General features: G+C 45.1%; 2 protein-coding genes across 2 annotated transcripts; both read right to left on the reverse strand.

The window, feature by feature from the left end:
* Window positions 1–482: 482 nt before the first annotated feature.
* On the reverse strand, window positions 483–1,436 carry LOC100481823 (olfactory receptor 10A3). Its single transcript, XM_002916174.2, has one exon. The coding sequence runs from the start codon at window positions 1,434–1,436 to the stop codon at window positions 483–485; it is 954 nt and encodes a 317-aa protein (XP_002916220.2).
* Window positions 1,437–9,442: 8,006 nt separating this feature from the next.
* On the reverse strand, window positions 9,443–14,711 carry NLRP10 (NLR family pyrin domain containing 10). The gene is given in 5 exon segments (XM_034667623.1): window positions 9,443–9,975; window positions 9,978–11,137; window positions 12,299–12,468; window positions 14,184–14,218; window positions 14,567–14,711. Coding segments are annotated over 5 exon segments (1,797 nt in total). The 3' UTR covers window positions 9,443–9,688.
* Between the last annotated feature and the right edge of the window lie 5,913 nt (window positions 14,712–20,624).

The raw sequence follows: 20,624 nt of genomic DNA on the forward strand, positions 1-20,624 counted from the left end.
TTTTCACTCCAGAAACAAAAGTCTCATCTACGTACTGGTGTCTTGAAGCTCTCCCCTGTTAGTGCAGCTGAGTGGGCCTTCAGGTCACTCTGAAAGTAACAATGACTTTGAAAAGCAGTTCAACCGTAGCTATTACAACTTGTAAGCACACCTCCTCTTCATTCCATCAGATCTACTTTAAAGAACCCATCGGAAATAAACATCAGTATCTCGAGTGTGTGGAACTAGGTGTTTATTGAAGCTTTGTCTTTATGACGACAATCCTGTAATGACCTAGATGATCATAATAGAGGAACAGATTAACTGCTGTATTACATCTTATATAGAAAAGGAATGACACAGTACACTGTCAAAATATGGATCCCTAATGTAATTGACCTTGGAAAAATAATAAATGAAGCACGTTCATACGAAGGAATGCAGAATGCTTGGCCATTTATGAAATTGAACTCGAGTTCAGTGACCAAATATCACATGGCTTCTCAGTACAACCAGAATGGATGTGAATCCACTTGTCTTTGCCACAGTTTCATCAAAGCTCTTTTCATCTCACTGTTTCTCAAGCTGTAGATCAGTGGATTCAGCAGAGGTGTGAGTGACGTGTAAGCCAATGACATGGCTTTCTTAGTTTCTGGGGAGTAGCCAGATTTGGGTTGTAAATAAGTCATACTAGCTGTGCCATAGAAGAGGGTCACAGACGTGAGATGGGAGGCACAGGTGGAAAAGGCCTTTTGCCTCCCAGTGGCTGATGGCATCTTCAGGATGGCAAAGAGAATCCGGATGTAAGACAAGAGAATCAACACGAAAGGAACCATGACAATCAAAATGGTGCCAGTGAATGCATAGATTTCAAACAGAAAGGTATCTGCACATGCAAGTTCTAGCACTGGGGGAGTCTCACAGAAGAGATGATTGATCTCATTGGGGCCACAGAAGGGAAAACTGAAAACCCATGTGGTCTGCACAGTAGCCACCATGATCCCTGAGACCCATGAGAACATTACTAATTTCATGAAAACCCTTTTGTTCATAAGCATTGGGTAGCTCAGAGGGTGACAGATTGCAGCAAATCGGTCATAAGCCATCACCCCCAGGAGAGAACATTCAGTGCAACCAAAAAGAAGAAGGAAATACATCTGTGCAAAACAGCCTGCAAAAGTAATTGACATTTTCTCAGTAGAGAGGACCACCAGCATTTCAGGCATAATGGCTGCACTGAAACTCATATCCACAACAGACAAGTTCTGCAGAAACAGGTACATGGGAACATGGAGGCTCTGTTCCAAGGAGATGATGACTATAATGATGGCATTTCCCAACAGGGTTACCAGATAGACGACCAAGAAAACCCCAAAGAGCTGCTGCTGGAGTTCAGGAAAGTTAGAAAAGCCCAAGAGGATGAATTCAACCACAGAGCTTTGATTTTGCCTTTTCATTTCCGAGGTGAAGAATATTTTGTTTTTAGGGACATTGTGTACAAATTACGAAGTCACCGTCCAACAGCTGAGATTTTGAGTTGAAAATTCTTGGCAGAAGATGTAATAATGAGTTCATTTTGACAGATCTTCAAGTTGGCAAATTTTGAGAATAGTCAATATATTGTAAGAGTGAATCTTTCAAATACAAATGAAATGAGGAATTTTGGCTCAGAAATCTTGCTTTCGAGGTATGAAATAGCAGGTGTTCTCTGGCAACTTTTTTGATAGGTTGAAAATAAATCCTATTCTTAAAACATAGAATCCATTGTCCATTACATTGATGTACGCATCTCTATTCTTTTTAATTTTATTTCATATTTTGATTTTTCCAATAAAGATTTTGAAATAAACAAGCAGCAAAAAAGGACAAAAATTTATAACTATTAGTTCAAAATTGAAACAAATTCTGATGAATATTTATTACAAATGCCAAAGTTCAAAATGCATGTATATTGCTTTGTTAAAAATGATATACCTAAATAATATACCCAAACAAACAGAGAAACACTCAAAAGGGGTTGAATTTTAGATGTGCTTATCTCAGATGAGCATAAGTATACTGTTCCCAGCATATCAATTTTTGGTTAGAATGGATACTGAAATTTGCCTGAATAGGAAACTTTAGAAGTCAGGTCTCCATCAGCCATCCTTGTGACCATAAAATGGATTTTGGGGCTATACAAAATTCCATTTATGGTTATTCTGATCCTCTGATGTAAACTCTCTCTCACAGCACAGCATCAAATAGCAGCCCCTGCCCCCTACTCCAGCACCCTGTGACTCCCATCTCCCTGGTTTATATTTTGTCATAACACTTGTCACCAACTGAAATCACACATATCTACTTGGGTTTTATCCTTATTATCTAACTCCACCTTCCGGGATGGAAGCTTCCAGAGGACAGCAACTTTGTTCTGTTCTTTGCTGTGTTCTTGGTGCCTGGAACAGATAATAACTGGTATAATAGATGCTAGCCCAGTATTTGTTGAACAGATGGAAGAATAAATATTAACATTTGGAAGCCTGGGCTCGGCCCTTAAGGAATCTAGTGGCTAAAGGAAAAATAAATCACGGGAATAGAGAGCCCCAGAATTAATCCATGGCTTTTGTAGATGTTTGCAGCCCCTGTAGGATTGGAAATACCACTGGATTAGAGGATTGGGTCACAGTCCTGACTGCTACGACCTCCAAGATGACTCTCTGACCCTTCCTGTACTCAGGTTCCTCTGTGTGGTTGGGAGCAGGGCATCCCTTTTGGACCTGACATGGGTGTTTCTCTGATTTGTTCACAGAAAACTGCAGCCTTCCCCTCCATCAGACGAGGGTGAGGCTGAAGGGAAGGTAGAAAAGTGGTGGGTGGGTACATAGGAGGCACACATGCCACCTGAGTCCTTCGGACCTGACAGTCCCAAGCACAGCTGACCATCTTCCTCCAAGTCTAGCTGCTCTTCTGAGCCCCTCTCTGGGCAGAGCACCTCACTTCTCCCCCTCCTTCTCCCCAGACCAACTCTCCTCTGGCCCCAGCATCCTATGCACTGTCAAGCCCACGGGTCTTTAAAATCTGGAGTCATGGCCTCTTTTCTTCCCCGACCCCCCCCCCCACCATTCAATGGTCTCCTAACTGGCTTCTCCATGTTTTGTGACTTCTCTTCCAATCTGTCCCTCATACCTCTGCCAAAATCATATCATCCTCCCTCCCAGAACCTTCAGGGTCTCCTCTTGTTGGTAAAATAAAATGCCCACTTCTCAGGCTGGCATTTAAGGGAAACTAGATAGGAACAAGTGCTTTAGAGATTTTAAAAGGCTTCAGAGGGGAGGGGGGTGGGGGAATGGGATAGACTGGTGATGGGTAGTAAGGAAGGCACGTATTGCATGGTGCACTGGGTGTTATACGCAAGTAATGAATCATGGAACTTTACATCAGAAACCAGGGATGTACTGTATGGTGACTAACATTATATAATAAAAAAATATTATTATAAAAAAAAAGAAATTTTAAAAGGGGAAAATTACTCCTGAATGGGGAGGGGAGGTAAACAACCAAAATCACAGGCTGTCATGCGTGGAAGGGCCAGGAAGTAGAAGGAGGACGGCAGAAGGAGGCAAACTGACTTGTTCAAATCAAAGGTGCTTAATGACATCTTAGTAGTAAAATAGGGGTCTCCCGGCCTTTGGAGGGTGCTTTGAAAACTGGCAGAATTTCACTGTGGGACATGAAGAAACCGGGCAGACAGGACAAGCAAGCTAAGGAAATGTATTGTCGTCTTGAGCTCAGATTATTAGGACATTAACAGATAGTAAAAGGCAAGTTGATTTACAGAGTTTAACCATGGTGATAAATCAAATGTCTGTATTAACTTTAACAATTGCATTTTGAATACCAAAAAATCTCCTAAAATTAGTAAGGTGGACTCTGCAGAAAAAAAAAAAAGTAAGTACCATTTGTAGTATTTAAAAATATATACTAAGTTCCAAGTATATGAAACCAGTAAGTTTTTAAAATATGAAACTTTGGAGTACCTTATTTAAGAATAGATGAACTTGAAGGAGCTGTTCAAGTTCTGGAACAAATCCAAATCACTGCTTTCTTGAATGATAAAAAAAAAGAAGGAAAGACGGGGGCGCCTGGGTGGCTCAGTCAGTTAAGCGTCTGCCTTCGGCTCAGGTCATGATCCCAGGGTCCTGAGATTGAGTCCTGCATTGGGCTCCCTGGTCAGCAGGGAGTCTGCTTCTCCCTCTGCCTCTCGCTCCGCTTGTGCTCTCTCTCACTCTCTTCTTCTCAAATAAATAAATAAATAAATAAAATCTTTAAAAAAAAAAAAAAGGAAAGAAAGAAAACATAAAAGTGCAACTGAACCTGAATGTCCCACCTTTCCCTTTTGCTTGAGTTACCGTAATGCTGACCTGACCGATTCAATGACCTGTCCTTCCAGCTCTACTGTTAACTTTCTGTACGACCTTGGACAAATCACTCCTTGTTCTGGGTTTCATCTTTGTGCATGACTGGCCTTGTTTCTGACCACCTCCCACCCCAGCTACAAAGCTCTACGAATTGATGATTAGGGCAAGCAAACTACTTAAAGCTCTAATTATTACCCAAAGTTTTATGTGACTTCAAAAGGCAGAGTACTTGACATTCTCACCTGAACACTGATAAGCGTCTTCAATTATCAGTCAGAAGAACTATAAATGGAAGACCTGCTAACAGGTACGTAAGCAGAATCTTCAGGTCCTTACCTTTAGTTCTCTACCTCTGACTTTCATCCCATTTAATCAGATGTTTCACCTCTTTAGTTAAAAAAAAAAACAAAACCAAAACTCTCCCATAAATACACCTCAGTGATTCAATGCACTGATTTTATACCATTATATGTCATTGCATGTTTGCCTCTGGAGAATTCTTCTCTGGAGGACTTACACTCAATTTATATAGACTTTCCCCTATCGACATAAGAAAACTCAACTGCACAAACTTGAAACAGTGTTCTTTCAGGTTTCTATAGGGATAAATATCTCTTCACTCAGGAGACTCAATTCCACCATGATGCCCCCCCCCCCACCGTTAAGGAGTGAAAGCAGAGGCTGAGTGTGTGTTAGCAAACAGAGTGAAGAAGAGAGGAAGGGTTGGGGGCGTGAGCAAAGGCGGGTTTATCTAGATTGATTGCATGGGATGGACAGTTTCTGCAGTGATAAGAAACATGTTAAGACAAGCAGGTTGAAGTTACTTTGTGGAAAGCCTAAATGTCATTGCCAAATTTTTTAATATTTTCCAGTAGAAATATGGAAACACTGAAAATTTGGTGGGGGTGGAGGGGCATTAGTAATCCAGGTGATTTTATAGTTGGTACTTTTTAACTTGAGAAAACATCTGGACTAGCTGTATGAGCAAATATGTAACTTCTCTGGCTCTGTTACTTTTCGGCTAAAATAATATTGTTAATCTCACAAGGTTTGTGTAAGAATCAAGGAGTTCATAGTTTAGCCTATACTGACTTGAGCAATCAATGAGACCTTTGGCTCAGCCCCAGCAGAATGTAGGGTTGAATGAATCTGCAGGCTTGGCTTTATCCTAAACTCAGATGAGGTAAACAGGATCTGGGTTCCCTTTCTCTATTGTTCACCTCTGCTTTCCCGGAGTAGTTTCCATCCTTACGAAGCTCTCCCCTCCTAGAGACAATAAGGCTGCCAACACTTCGAGATACATCCTGTCTAATCTGTGTCCGGTGGGACACATACCAGGTATTCTGTGGGGCAAAGGTATTTATTCCCAAAAAATAACAGTTCAAGGACCCCTCCCGTATCATTTGCTGTGGTAGGATTACAGGAGAAAACATGAACCACACAATGTGACTGATGAGGATGGAAAATGTTGCCAAATACGCACTTGATGGCACCTACCCCATGTCTGAGGATAGCTCTACCCCAGCTGTGCAGACCTGAAAAATTTTAAGGAAAAAATTCCCTGAGAGAAATAAAGGTAATTGTTGGCAAAGGAAGGAGACTAATGAGTAATGATGAGTCAACTCTCGAATGCCCTTATATATTTATGAAAAGGCACATTGCCAACTTTTAATTATTGCATGAATATAAAGAAACCCAAACATGTTTCATTAGTTTTGTTTTGTTTTGTTTTGTTTTTGCAAGATAGACTGGAAGGAAGTATAAATAGGATAGAATGAGTGAGTAAAACAAGAAATATTGCAGAGGGTACATTGATTGTCCTGAAGGACATGGATGTTGTGGGTGAAGAAGACAGGATTTCAAATCTTGGTGAAGGAAGGATGGAGAATAAATAGAAACAGGGCAAGGGAAGTCTGTAAATGAATCACTTCAAGGACTTTACACACTTTGGAGTCTGGTTCTTAAGTCCAGGAGTGAAGGGGGAAAGGTTATAAAACAAGTCAGGGGGTGAATAGTTACACAGCCTACTAATGGAGGGACTTCCTTTGTTTTAATGATTTTTTATTATATTATGTTAGTCACCATACAGTGCATCCCCGGCTTCCGATGTAAAGTTCGATGATTCATTAGTTGCGTATAACACCCAGTGCACCATGCAATACGTGCCCTCCTTACTACCCATCACCAGTCTATCCCATTCCCCCACCCCCTCCCCTCTGAAGCCCTCAGTTTGTTTCCCAGAGTCCATAGTCTCTCATGATGAAGGGACTTTCACTCAGGCTGAGTCTATCAGAACATTGCTAAGAGCACAATATGAAGGTTTTGAAACATAGATATTATCATCTTCCTGAGAAGCATGTTTTGTTTTGTTTTGTTTTGTTTTGTTTTGGGGGGGGTTGTGCGGGTTTTTTGAGGTCAGTTGTTTTGTTTTGTTTGGGTGAGAAGGGAGTTAACATTTCTGCCACTGTTCCAAAAAGGGGAGAGGAAATTTTAACTTGTCTGAGAGACAATTAGTCAGTGACAACCATGACAAAAATGGATTTGCACACCAATCCAATCTCAAAATTACCACTAACATAAATTCAGTCTTTTCCTGGCAAATGCTCTCCACATATTCCCAAGAATACTCACATTTTTAACCTGCTTAGGAGCCCCACCAGTTTGTGGGTTCTACAAAAGGACACTTTCATTTTAAGAGTCCAAAGAAGGGGAGGAGAGACAGAAAAAATGTCAGGACTAATTGGAGCTATAGCAGCTGATATGTTACTCCATGTGGCTCATGGATGATGCCTGCTCCCCCACCACCCTCCTCTACTTAGAGTTGCCAGATTGAGCAAATAAAAATATAGAATGTTCAGTTACATTTGAATTTCAGATAAACAAGTAATCCTTTGGTATAAGTGTACCCCATGTAAAAAAATATTTATAGTTTATTTGAAATTCAAATGTAACTGGTCATCTTGTATTTTGTCTTGCAACATTCTTCCACCTGCCATTCTCAAACCCCACTCTTTCAGAGGGGGTCCCCATGGCTGTTCCCTATGGACAGAGCTCCTCCCTTTGACCACAGCCTTCTCTTTCCCATGGTTTGTAACTCCCACTCCCCAGAGGGAGGTTAAGTCAGGTAAATCCAGCATTTCTCTGCACCTGGAATCACTGCTCCCTTCGATCACCAAGCCCTGGAGCCCACCTGTACCCATTCTTTCAGACAGAATTCTACACACAGGGGTCTCATGGCCTCTTCCTCTTACCCAGCCCCCTCGGGGAGCCCAAGACCATCAGACACACTTGTATTTGTGTAATGTCTGTGTGACATATTATTCTGTCTGCTCAGGATCCTTTCCTCTGGGCAGCCACTCTTCCATTCCATGTGTTTCAAGAGGTACTGATCCTTTCTTACTTAGCCCTAGGGGTGTGACCTAGGACATCAGACTTAGGCTTGTCTAATCAGAGAAATTCATTTTTCAGACCACAGTGGTCGTTCAAGGCTTGGCCTACACCCAGGGTCAGGTCAGAAGCCACTCCCAACTTCTCTGCTAGACCTGTTGGTAAAGACGGTTCTGTTCCTTTCGGGTTGTTGACTGTAAGGGTAGTTTAAGTCGACACCCTTATGGCCATCTTCTCTGACACCTAAGAGTCACGCTCTGAAATAGGAAGAAAGGGCAACTATAAAAAGAGCAACAGAGGGGAGAGAGAGTGAAAGCCTTGATGCCATTGTTCAAAAGAGCCGGACATAGCTAAAACTAGGAATCCGTTATCTTTAAAAACTAATACAGTGGGTCATTTAATTTTTGCTTCAGCTAGATTGAACTGAATGTGAACCCTGAGCAAAATAACACGTCTAAACCTCAATTGGATGTTAGATCCATGTTTTTTTTTTTAAACAGACCTCCTTGGCCCCTTGAAAATCCAGCAGCATGGCTGGGCATCTGTTCCGTTGTTCCCAAATTCTCTATGACCTTCAGGAGCTAGTCTGCTGTGAACATCCATGCTCTTGGGTGGCAACACAACCTCGCTCATGGGATGCCAGCCTGTACATTACTAGTCTGTAGTAATGCAATACAAATCACTCTTTAAATAATTACAAGCACACACATACTGTCTGTTACACATATTCTGGATACAAACGCCATTTATGTGTTCAATATGCTATGCATATAATTATCAAATGGGGAACCACCAAACTTCCTGTGTGCAAAGAGTTAATAATAGTGTTATGATATCCCAAGTTGACTACCCAAAGCTAAATTCCCTTGGATTCAGCATCTGGCCATGTCCAGCAGATTGCTGGAATTGGTACACGTGGAATCAACTTGTGAGGAGTCATGACAGGAATAAAAATGTATGAAAAGCAAAATGAGGAGTGTCTGTAACCTTTCTATGGGGCACTGAGGGTCCAAGGCAGCACCAGCATTCTTGGCTCTGCTGGTACCAGCAGCAACAGCTGGGGCAGGGCTAGGTTTTCGGTGCCTGCACCAGGTCCTCAAAGACCTCTACCCTATTGGTTGAGGTGCAGGAACTAAGAGAGCTCTCTGAGGAACCCCCATAAATTGATGGGGCTCCTAACTGAACTTCAATTTCCTCATCTGTGAAATGAGAGTCAGGAACTGACCCCACCTACATCTAGAATTCCTTTGAATTCTTCTTGCTTTCTATACAGAGAGAGCCAAAGCAGGAAAAGAGATTATGAGTTATCTCTGGGAACTGACTTCTTTCCAAAAAGAAAAGGGAGGTAATGGCATCACTGGGGACAACAAGTGACATGGTATTAGTACAGAGCTAGGTCAAGTCACAGTAGAGTTTCTAAGACCAGAAGTCTGTGACAAGATATGGTTCATTTCCAACACAGAAATTCTAGAAGTTTCTAGAAAGATGGGAAGCTACTGTTTACTTAAGCAGCAGTTGATCACAAATACAGAGTCAAAGGGATATTCCATTATGACACAGTACAATATTTCCTTTAAATGTTGATATTGATATGCTTCACATTATCCAATCTTATAGAATGAGCACAATCCACAGTTTATTTTATTTAAAAGTTTATTTCATAGAAGAGAGCCCAGTCACATGTTTGGTCACTGACATTAACATTAAATTCCACAGTAGAAGAGGTTATAAACAGCTTCTCAAGGAGGAGGGGTGCTAAATAACTAAATTTGAGCCATTGATGGTAAATGTGGTTGTTCGTAGGGACTCCGTCCACATGGCCTTTCCCCATGTCCTATGTTCCAAATTTTCGGATCCCGTATTATCTAATTTTCTTTTCTGTTTGCTCCCCTGGCCTTCCATTCCTTCCAGTACCTATTAATTCAATCTCTTATCTCTCCATTCCTTTTTATACTCTGTCTCCCTCCCCCGTTGTCCCTCCCCTCACCACCCCCCTGACCCTTCATCTCTACTGTCCCATTTATCTGCTTCCCATCTACTACTCCTACCCTCCGCGTCTCTCGTTTCTCAGTCTCTCTGCCTTTTCCATTAGGACCCTCCTTTTGTGTCTCTGCTGTATTATCTTTGTCCACAACAGGACATTTCTGCTTCTCTTCCCATCCATTACTCAAGCTGGTTTTGACAGAAAATGAGTTCCTGTCATGGGATGTTTTTTATTTGACTGTCCAATCTTGAATGATACATCACTTATCCGAACACCCTTTACCAGATTCCTTATTTTAGATGGATTCAGGGAGAATTCCAAATCCCAGGCCCCTTTATGCTTTCTAGATTTCATTTGTTCTTTAAAATACATCCACTCCTGCTTTACCAAGGGAGAAACTTTGAGGGAGAACTTTAGCTCAAAGCTTGAGGAGGTCTCTTTTTTCAACATGTCCAATAAAAACTGCACACTGAGGGTCATCTCCTCATTCTCTGCCTCTTTCTCATCATCCAGAAGCTTTTTCAGTTCTTTGTGGGACTCTTTCCCCAGCTGGCTCTGGTCCTCTTTCGCCAGATAGGACATGGCATGAAAAAACTCCTGGAAGCTAATGTGACGGAAGGCACAGAACGTCTTGCGGGTATGTTCCTCTTGGTAACGCATGCTGCTCAGGAAAGCATCGAGGTTGGTCGCATCTAAATCGTGCTTCCTGAGGTCAGCTTCTTCAAACATGAACCTCTGGTGCTGGATCCCCTCAGCTGCCAAGGAGCACAGACCGCTCAGGACCCTGTGCCCAGTAAGCTCGGAGCAGCCTGCGTTGTCACTGGGCGGCAGGAAGGTGGAGACATAGGCCATGAAGATGTCCGTGCCATTACTGGGAGTCTCTGAGATCTCTCTGCCCCTCTCCATCTGCTCCTTGAGCCAGGAGCAGATCACCCAGCAAGTGCCTGGAATTTGACATGATTTGTAGAGAACGTCCTTTCCTTGTACAATGTCAAAGGCATTTCTGGCTTGCTCCTCACCTGCGAAATAAGAGCTGAAATACCTCCTCCTCTCATCCTCTGAGAAGCCTAGCACGTGAATATGGCGCGACTGCTGCAGCGAGGGCTTCAGATTCTGCAAAGCCACCGGCCGGGTGGTGATAAGGAGTGAACACGTGGGAAACAGCTTTCTCCTAATTAGACGGTGCAGCACATTCTCCACGGGGTTCGGACTCAGCCTCTTCCAGCCCTTTGCAAAGGGCCTCTGCAGCTCGTCAAAGCCATCCAGGATGAACAGCAGCCGCTCCTCCTCCCTCAGCATCTCTTCGACGGGCGCTCGGTTGTCCCCACAACACCAGAAGAGGAGCTGCTCCGGGTTGCCCTCCTGCAACAGGGCCACTTCTCTGCAGCTGACAAAAAGACATAATCAAACCGGCCTGGGTACAGGGTGCCAGTGGCCCAGTCCAGCACTATTTTTCTGGCCAGCGTTGTCTTTCCAGTGCCGGCAGACCCCTGTAGCACCACCGTGGGCGGGGCTTGGTAGGGCTTTTCTCCTGGATCAACTTCAAGGGGGAGGCCCCTGGACATGTGTGTGTACCTGCACACAGACACACGCCCGGTGTGCCTGTGCACATCTGTATGAGTGTGCAAGTGTGTGTGCATATCAGTGGGCTATGAGTGGGTGTCTGTATCCACACAGGCTCATGAGAGGGCGCTTATGCAAGCTCGTGTATTTTTGTGTGACGAAGGCATGTCGGTGTGCGTCAGCAAGTGGGTGTTTGTAAGAATATGCAAGTGTGCAAAAGTCTCCGTGCGTGTGACTGTCTGAGTGTTTCTGCGAAACAGCCCCGTTTGAAATGGTGAGGACAGAGTGGAGAAAGGAAAGGGAAGCTGGAGGATGGCGAAGTAAGTAATAGGAGCCTGTTCTTGGTCATGATCAACCTGGAGCTCTAGACAAACCAGCTCCCGAGCCGAAGCCATGAGTGTATGTCAGAAGAGCTCTCAGGTGTGACAGGGGCCTATGGAGGGAGCACTGGCACCTCCCCTGGCACCCCACGAGAAGGGACAGAACTTCTGGTTTCCATGCCCACCCTGTTCTCTAGGGCAGCATCGATCCACCAGGTCCTTGAGAGAGCAGGATGCAGGGGCAGGCTGTCCGCTGAGCTGCCTGCTGGGACAGTAGCTAAGGAAAGACTTGACCCCCACACCCCGGTGCCATTTCTGCTGGTAGTAGAAACCCCTTCACCAGCACCACCCTCAATCTCTAAGCCCCTCTCTTCTACTCTCCTCTTCTCTGGCACTACAACTGGAGGTAGGAGGTGGGGCATTACGGCCACAAGATAACTGCCAGCTTCCTATAAAACCCCACCCTCCGCTCAGGCCCTACCCCAACAGCTGTCAGAGCCTTCAGCTGGAGACCACCAGGACCCTGGGCGCTGGTGCTCCTTGGCAGAGACAGAAGCAAGAGTGAGAGACAGCATACACTACAGGCTGTGGGAGTCTCTGGAAGTGTCATGGGCGGGGGAGTCCTGATGGCACCCTGAGCTGCCCTTGTCTCCTGCTGTACTCACCATTCAGACAAACGTGGCTGAGCTGGTCCGCAGACTCCAGCAGGTTCATGACCCTCAAGGCCCTGAGCACCACCTTCACAGCTCCCGTGCTCCCTACAGGGAAACCGGCCGAGAAGCCGGGGCCACCGGGCCCAGGCCCTCCAGCCCCCCACGCGCCAGCCGCGGCTGCCCTTCAAGCAGGCTCCCGTCCCATAAGTGGAACTTGAATAGCTTGAAGCTTTTCTCCTCAAGATCCCTCAAGGCCCAGAGCAATGCCTCCTGGGGGTTGTGGGTCTGGGCCATGGTGTTGGGGTGAAGGGTTGAGTTCAGACCAGTGACTGGGAGAAGCAGGAGAGAGGTAAGATAGGCGGGTGCTGAGGGAAGAGCAGCCCGCAGACACCTCAGCCACTCAGCGTTCTGGGTGCTTAGCAAGCTGCTGAGCGCAGGCCAAGGGAGATGAGAGAGGTGCGTGCCAAGTTCCAAGAAAGGTGAGCAGGTAGGGCAGCAGGGAATGTTCCTCCTCATTCCCCACTGTGCCTCTTTGTGAGCTGACGCATGTCTGGGCCAGCAAACAGGAAGGAAGGCATGTGGGCGCGTAGTTTTTCTGTATCTCTCCATCGCTCTCCTCCCACCTCTTCCCTCTCACGCGCACTGTGTATCAGGCCCTAAATGCCTGCATAAGGCAGTCTGGGTGGAAAATATATGTCTCCGTTAAGTTTCGCTAGCGAGTGCCTCCCTGACTTTGTGAACCTATACAGAGTAGGAGCATATTTGCTGGGACTGCTGAGGAATGGCAAGAAGGTAGAAACTCTACACTCATCAGCCCCTCGGCTTCACGCAGGATTTCAGAGCTGGAAGACTTCTAATTCAGATAAGGAGACGAGTTCAAATAATAAGAGAAACAGCCGCTTTGAGGGCTCACTAATTATTCTCTCTTTTGATCCTCACAGAAACTGTCTCGGGGATCGCTCCTGATGAGAAATTTGACAGGGAAGAGTGGTTTTCCAGAGCTTTCCGGAGCTGGCCCAGTGGACAAAGAGGGAGGATTTAAATAATGGCCTCTGATCAGGGTAAATAGGGACAGAAAGAGGTGAAAAGACAAAGCCATCCAAGACAGAAGCAGAAAGCTGGTCGTTAGACTAACTACTACCCACACTGGAGACGTACGCAGACATGAAGCAGCAGGGAAGGGAGAAGAGGATCTTGAGTTGTGTTTAAAATATAGAACTGGGGCGCCTGGGTGGCACAGCGGTTAAGCGTCTGCCTTCGACTCAGGGCGTGATCCTGGCGTTATGGGATCGAGCCCCACATCAGGCTCTTCCACTATGAGCCTGCTTCTTCCTCTCCCACTCCCTCTGCTTGTGTTCCCTCTCTCGCTGGCTGTCTCTATCTCTGTCAAATAAATAAATAAATAAAATCTTTAAAAAATAATAAAATAAAATATAGAACTAACACATTGGTGGGGTGGCAGTCTTCAGAAGAAGAGAAGCAACCATTGGCAGAAACTTTCAGAGGCCAAAACTAGCCCTCTGATCTATAGTCAATGGGGAATCCATCTCTGTAGCAAAATGTCTGAGAGCTAGAAAAAGGCATTTGGGAACAGAGAAAGTTGCTGAGATTCAAATATCAGCATTTTAACTGCACACAAAAAACAGAGAAAAAAAAATTCAGGAGTATATTAGAATACAAGGGACTTTGGGGGCAAGTCATGGGGTAGTTTGCAAAAGCAAGCCTGTTGACATAGGAGTGATTTACAACAAAGCTTCAGACTCCCCTGAAAATCTCTGCTGTTGGCGGAGCTAATTCAGGAGAGAGGAACAAAAGGTGGCACCAGAGGCTGCCAAGGGGTTATGCGGTCTAGGCTTCAGGCCATTTGGACTCAAAGAGCTGGAGGCAAGGCACCTACCTGATCCAAGAGCCCAACAAGCCAGGTCCTGGGGACTGAGCGGAAACAGATATTTCAGTCAGACCGCAAGCCAAGCCTGGATCCACTTAGCCCAAACCCACTGGTTTACGTCTGCTTGGTGGTGCTCGTATTAAGAGGATGGGCCGGGGCTCCTGGGTGGTTCAGTCGGTTAAGTGTCTGACTCTTGATTTCAGCTCAGGTCATGATCACAGGTGGTGAGATTGAGCCCCGTGCTGGACTCCACACTGGGCGTGGAGTCTGCTTAAGATTCTCTCTCCCTGTCCTTCTGCTCCTCCCCCCATATCTCTCCCTCTTAAAAATAAAAATAAAAACAAAAAAATAAAAGGATGGATGGGACGACCCTGACACCTCCCCTTTGATACCTGCCAGGCCCTGGTACACATGGGGCTGGAACAGATGAAGCGTGTCTGGGCCTCCTCGGAGAAGCACAAACACCCATACTTTCCATCTGACTGTCAGTGGTGAGTACTGCTCACCAGAGGAGAACTGGGTCTCACTCCTCCACATATTACATTGAGAAACAAAGGAGGGGCCAAAGGATGACTTGTTTTGTCACCAAGAACAAGAAAGAGCCCAGCAGCCCCTTCATCTCCTCTCTGAAGCCCCAAGGCTCTCCTACAACTTGAGCCAGGCTAGGCTGAGGCAGTTTGACTTGAGAGACAAAGGAATTGAGGCGCTGTCACTAGCGCGTCCTCGGCTGGGCCACCATTTCTTTAAGTTGTTGGAACCACTGGAGGATGTGCTTGGCCAAAGTGAAAAGGAAGAAGGACAGGAGCTCCATGAAACAGGAATCCAAACAGGAGGAGAACAAGTCCCTCAAGGTCAGAGGGCCTAGAGCGCTGCGACAGGATAGAAGCCCTGACTGAGAAGAATGGGATGCTCAGACCATCTCCAAGGGAAGAAAAGAACTGACAGCTAACTGATGCTGCCAGGCCCTCTGGAAGACCCTACTGAGAGGCTACGAGAAGGTATGGAGAAACTAACATTAAGTACCAAGAAAACTAGACCGATGGATAAAATTTAAAAATCACTAGTTCTAAGAAAAACAAAAAACAAGAAAGACAGAAGTTTACTAAGAGTAAACTACAATACTCAGGTGTGAATAATGTTTGCATAGAAATAATAACAGAACAATTGAATAGTGATCTAACTAAAGTGTATAATGTAACCATATTGAAAGGACAGTGGTGGAATGTTCTGGAGTGTTCTGGCAAGGAAGTCAACAGATAATGCATAAAATTGATGAGTCAAAAGGTAGCAGTATGGGGCGCCTGGGTGGCACAGCGGTTAAGCGTCTGTCTTCGGCTCAGGGCGTGATCCCGGTGTTATGGTATCGAGCCCCACATCAGGCTCCTCTGCTATGAGCCTGCTTCTTCCTCTCCCACTCCCCCTGCTTGTGTTCCCTCTCTCGCTGGCTGTCTCTATCTCTGTCAAATAAATAAAAATAAAATCTTTATAAAAAAAAAAGGTAGCAGTAGACATGTATTATTTAGAAGTGCAGAGATGCAAGAAGGAACAGTTTAAATATATAACCAGCTGCTTCAGAGAAGAGAGACTGGACGTAGCAGTGTGGGGGTTGGGGAGGCGGACCAGGAAAGTATTGGATTTGGAGCATAAGCTTTTTAATGTTAATTGACCTTTTAAACTATGAGCATATATTACTTACAAAAAAAATTATCGAAGGAAGAATAGGGGATAAAGAAGTGGAGATAGTAATAGTGTATTGCATATTTGAAAGTTGCTAAGAGTCAATCTTGAAATTTCTCATCACAAAAAAGTTTCTGGAACTATGTATGATGACGGATGTTAACTAGATTTATTGTGGTGATCATTTCACAATATAAACATATTGAATCATAATGTTGTACACCTGAAATTAATACGATGTTGTACATCAACTAAACCTCAATATGAAAGAAAGAAAGAAAAAGAGAGGAAGCAAGAAAAAGAGAGGAAGGGGGAAAGAAAGGAGAGGAGAGGAGGAAAGAAAGAAAGAAAATAATGTGTATAGACATATCTTTCAGGAAGCTTGGCAACAAAAGGAACTGAGAGGTCCTGACAAGATGAGGGAATGTGGGGCCAAGAGAAGGTCTTGTTTGTTTTAACATGGGAGAGGGTGGGAAGGATTTGAAAGCTGATAAAAATCATCCAACAGAGGGATTGGGTTAGAAACGCAGACGAGAGGGAAGTACAAGGGGAAGAGAATTGGGCTGTGGATTGAGGTAGGACTCAAAGCAAAGGCAGAAGATTGGCCTTTGACAGGAGGATGGAGGGAACATGTCCATCCATGCCTGAGGAAGTGACAGGGTCGTCAGCGGAGCAGCGCAGGTCTACGGGTTTTGTGTTTGGACGAGGGTACTCCTGTCTGGTGGTCCCTATACTCTTTATGAAGGATGAGTAAGAGCATCTTCTAAGACTGTGGACTCTGAGAAACAAACTGAGGGCTTCGGAGGGGAGGGGGGTGGGGGAAGGGGATAGACTGGTGATGGGTAGTAAGGAGGGCACGTATTGCATGGTGCACTGGGTGTTATACGCAACTAATGAAGCATCGAACTTTACATCAAAAACTAGGGATGTACGTATGGTGACTAACATAATAAAAAAATATTATTAAAAAAATAAATAAAGGCCAGTCGTTACATTTTCAGGGATTTTGAGAGCCAGTTATTACATTGCTAGTAACTCGAAGTCAGTCATGGTAGGAGTATTTGTACTGTAGAAATTGGCCAATGCCAAAACTAGGGCCATTTTTTTTTCAGGGAGCTGCTTGTTAAACACTTACTAGCATACCACTGAATGATAATATTCTAATACTCATAATAATAATATCAGTTATAATATTCTAATTTGCATAATAAATTCTATTGTATCTAATTCTTTTCTAATAAATTCATATTCTAATATATATTCTAATATATAATATTAATTCATAATACCACCGTTGATAATGTTCTAACCCTTGGTTTGGATAATAAGTCCTGTTCATTATGTTATTTAAAAAATAATGAGTGAGGGGCGCCTGGGTGGCTCAGTCAGTTAAGCTTCTGCCTTTGGTTCAGGTCTTGATCTCAGGGTCCTGGGATGGAGCCCGGCATCGGCATATCGGCATCGGCATCGGACTCCGCGCTCAGCGGGGAGTCTGCTTCTCCCTCTGCCTCTGCCCCTCCCCAGCTCGTGCTCACTCTCTCTCACTCTCTCTCTCTCAAGTAAATATATAAAATCTTTTTAAAAAATTTTTTTAAATAATGAGTGAACGAATGAAACAAAAAAAGAAGTTCATGAATGAGCCAAAGTGTCATGAACCAAAGATAGAAAAAAGATAGAAGATAGAAAATGACAGAAAAAAGAGCACTAAGTTCCTTCCATCTGGGAGACATCAAGTGTCAGAAGAACCTCCACTAACGAATGTGGTCCGTGGGCACCCGAAAAGTCCCACCCCACTCTCAGAGCAGCACACTCTAAGCCAGCGTCCTGCAGGGTCGGGAGATGGCCACATCCAGTCCAGTGCAGGTGAGCATTCAGCACGCAGGTCTGAGGCTTCAGGTCTGTGACGCTGCTGCCTTTCAACTGTGTGGCAGCTGTTCTTCGCCACCCCAGCCCGGAAGGGCTTTCAGACAGAGGCCCCCTGTGCAAATCCCAGCATAGCAGAGGAGTGTCCCTGCACTAGTGGAGCCCCGATAAGGTGCAGAACTTCCTGAAACCTGCTGGCAGTGCGCAGAGACAAACTGTAGGAGGCAGCCTACAAGCCTGCCTGTGCCGGAACCTCATCTGCAGAAGGGCCAGTGGTTGGCTACCCAGGTAGGGTTCCCGCACGGCCCTGCCCCACCAAGAAAGCCTCAAGTCCCACTTGCAGCGCTGAGAGAGCCTAGGGCTCCCCCTCGTGGCCCTCCCATAGTTGGAGCTGTACTCAGAGCTCCCTTCACTCCAGCTGGTCATTGAAGAGATGGGATGGGTTTATAAAGATACAGGCCCTAATTTTAACATGAGCCTGTAGCTATGACCTTCATCTTTTCAAGCATACTGCTCAGGAGAGCCAGGATCCCAGGTGTGATGGTGACTTTTCTGTGTTAATTTGACTAGGGAACAGGATCTCCAGATATTTGGTCAAACATTATTCTAGGTGTATCTGTGAAGGTGCTTTTGGATAAGCTGAACATTTAAATTGATAGACTGAATAAAGCAGATTGCCATCCCTAATGGGGGTGGGCCTCATCCAATCACTTGAGGGCCTACATAGAACAAAGAGCTTGTCCCCACCTGGAGCAAGAGGGAACTCCACCTCCTGTCTGCTTGAGCAGGACACTGGTCTTTTCTAGCCTTCAGTCTCAAACTGAAACATAGTCTCTTCTTGGGTCTTGAGTCAGCCTGCTTTTGGACTAGAACTACTTATTGGCTCTCTTAGGTGTCCAGGTTGCTGACTAAAGATCTTGGGACTTCTCAGCTTCCATAATCACGTGAGCCAATTCCTTATTTAAATATATGTATATTTAATATACACATGGTTCCTCTGGAGAATCCTGACCAATGTACCATGTGCACAACGCTTTTCCCATATTCAAGGGGATAGCTCATCTTCTCTCTCCCCATGCCTTCTGCCCTTTCCTCATGAACCTAGACCTCAGAGTGTCTGTTTATAGCATTCAGCCTGCCTGGATCCCTGTTAGTGATTGGAAAGCCAGCATCCTGGATGTATGTATTGCCTTGTCCTGGCTGGTCAGCATCCCCAGGGAGACCATGCCAATGATCTCTCCCCACCTGCCTCTTAGCTATATGGCTGGGGAAAAATACAAACGCTGACCAGATCCTTGAGGTCTCCAGACTCAGCTGGGCCCCCCCCATAATCGACCAATGCCTTTGATGGCTCACTCTTGGTCTCTCTTCCACCACGCAAGGACTGAACCCCACCCTTGCAGCCTTAATGTCCCCTTCTCAGTCCTACTTTTCCCCCTGCTACTGCCTTAAATGTCTCCTCTCCTTCCCACCAACTCTCTTGAGAGAGTACCCAGCACTCTCTGCCATCAGTTCAAACTAACTGTCCTCACACGTGAATTCTTATCAGGGCTAAGAAGTCCAACCTCACCTACCCACCTTGCCAACTAGATGCCAGGACTTGACCTAATTAAGGGAGTTGATTAGTTTCCTGACAGGCAGATATTATCATTCCCACTGTACCAAGAAGGAAACTGAGACTCAGAAAAAATTATAGATTGCTCAAAGTTACGTAGTATGTTAGAGTCAGAGCTCCTTCCAATACACAGCAGTGAACTAGCTACTGCATAGAATAGCTGCTGTGTATCAGGCACACCGTAAAGCTAAGAGCTTTACAGAGGGTCACTCATTGAAACCTTTCCCAAAGTGCAGACTAGCATCTCCACCTGACCACTCTATAATTCTGCTTGGATGTCTAATAAACATCTCAAGAGTGACATCTCCAAAATTGAACTTAGGATCTTTTCCAAAAAAATTGCTCCACTTGCAGCTTTCACTGTCTCAATTGATGACAACTTCTTCATTCTAGTTCAGCACACACACACACACACAATTGGGCTCATCTTTGATTCCTCCATTTCACACCTCACATACATTTTCTCAGAAAATCCTGTTGTCTCTAAAGGTATCCCTGTTCTACCCACTTCTCACCACTTCCGCTGCTACTGCTGGTCTGGTGCCCTCCCCCATCACCTCTCCCTTGGTTACCTGCTCATCTCCTTAACAAGTCTCCCTGCTCTTTCTCTCTCATCTCCTCTCCTCAGCAACCACCCCACCCCGGCCCATTCTATTCTTCTCAAAGCAGAGTGATCCTTTTAAAACTCAGACAGATCATGACTTTCCCCTGCTCCAAACCCTGCAATGGTTCCCCACCTCCCTCAGACTAAAAGTCAAAGTCCATACCATGGCTTAGGACGTCCTTAATGATCTGCTCCACAACCCCTCTTCAAAGGTCCATCTCCTGCTCTTTCCTGCCATGATCTTAACACTCCAGCCACCAAATAGCCTCGTCACACACTCCAGGCCTGCTCCTGCCTTAAAGCCTTTGCACTGGCTGATCCCTCTACCTGGAGGCTGCCCCCCCAATATAGCCAGCTCCCTCTCCTCCTTAAATCCACTGAGATCTCACATTCTCGTTATTACCTACCCTAACTCCTGATTCCCCCTCATTCCCCGCTAATTTCTCCTTTTTCATAGCACTCATCACCTTCTAACATATTACATAATGTATCCATTTGTCTCTCTCCACTAGTTTGTGAATTTTTCGAGGACAACGATCCTTGTTTTGTTCATTGATATATAGTCCAAGCGCCTAAAACAGCGTCTGGCACATATTCAAACTGGTGAATGAATAAGCCACCGCACTGACATCTTATGACGCTGTCAAGAAGTGCCTTTAAAAGGCACTTTAACATTCACCATCCCTTTGAA

Source organism: Ailuropoda melanoleuca, chromosome 8 (assembly GCF_002007445.2).
Source record: "Ailuropoda melanoleuca isolate Jingjing chromosome 8, ASM200744v2, whole genome shotgun sequence".
Taxonomy (NCBI): domain Eukaryota; kingdom Metazoa; phylum Chordata; class Mammalia; order Carnivora; family Ursidae; genus Ailuropoda; species Ailuropoda melanoleuca.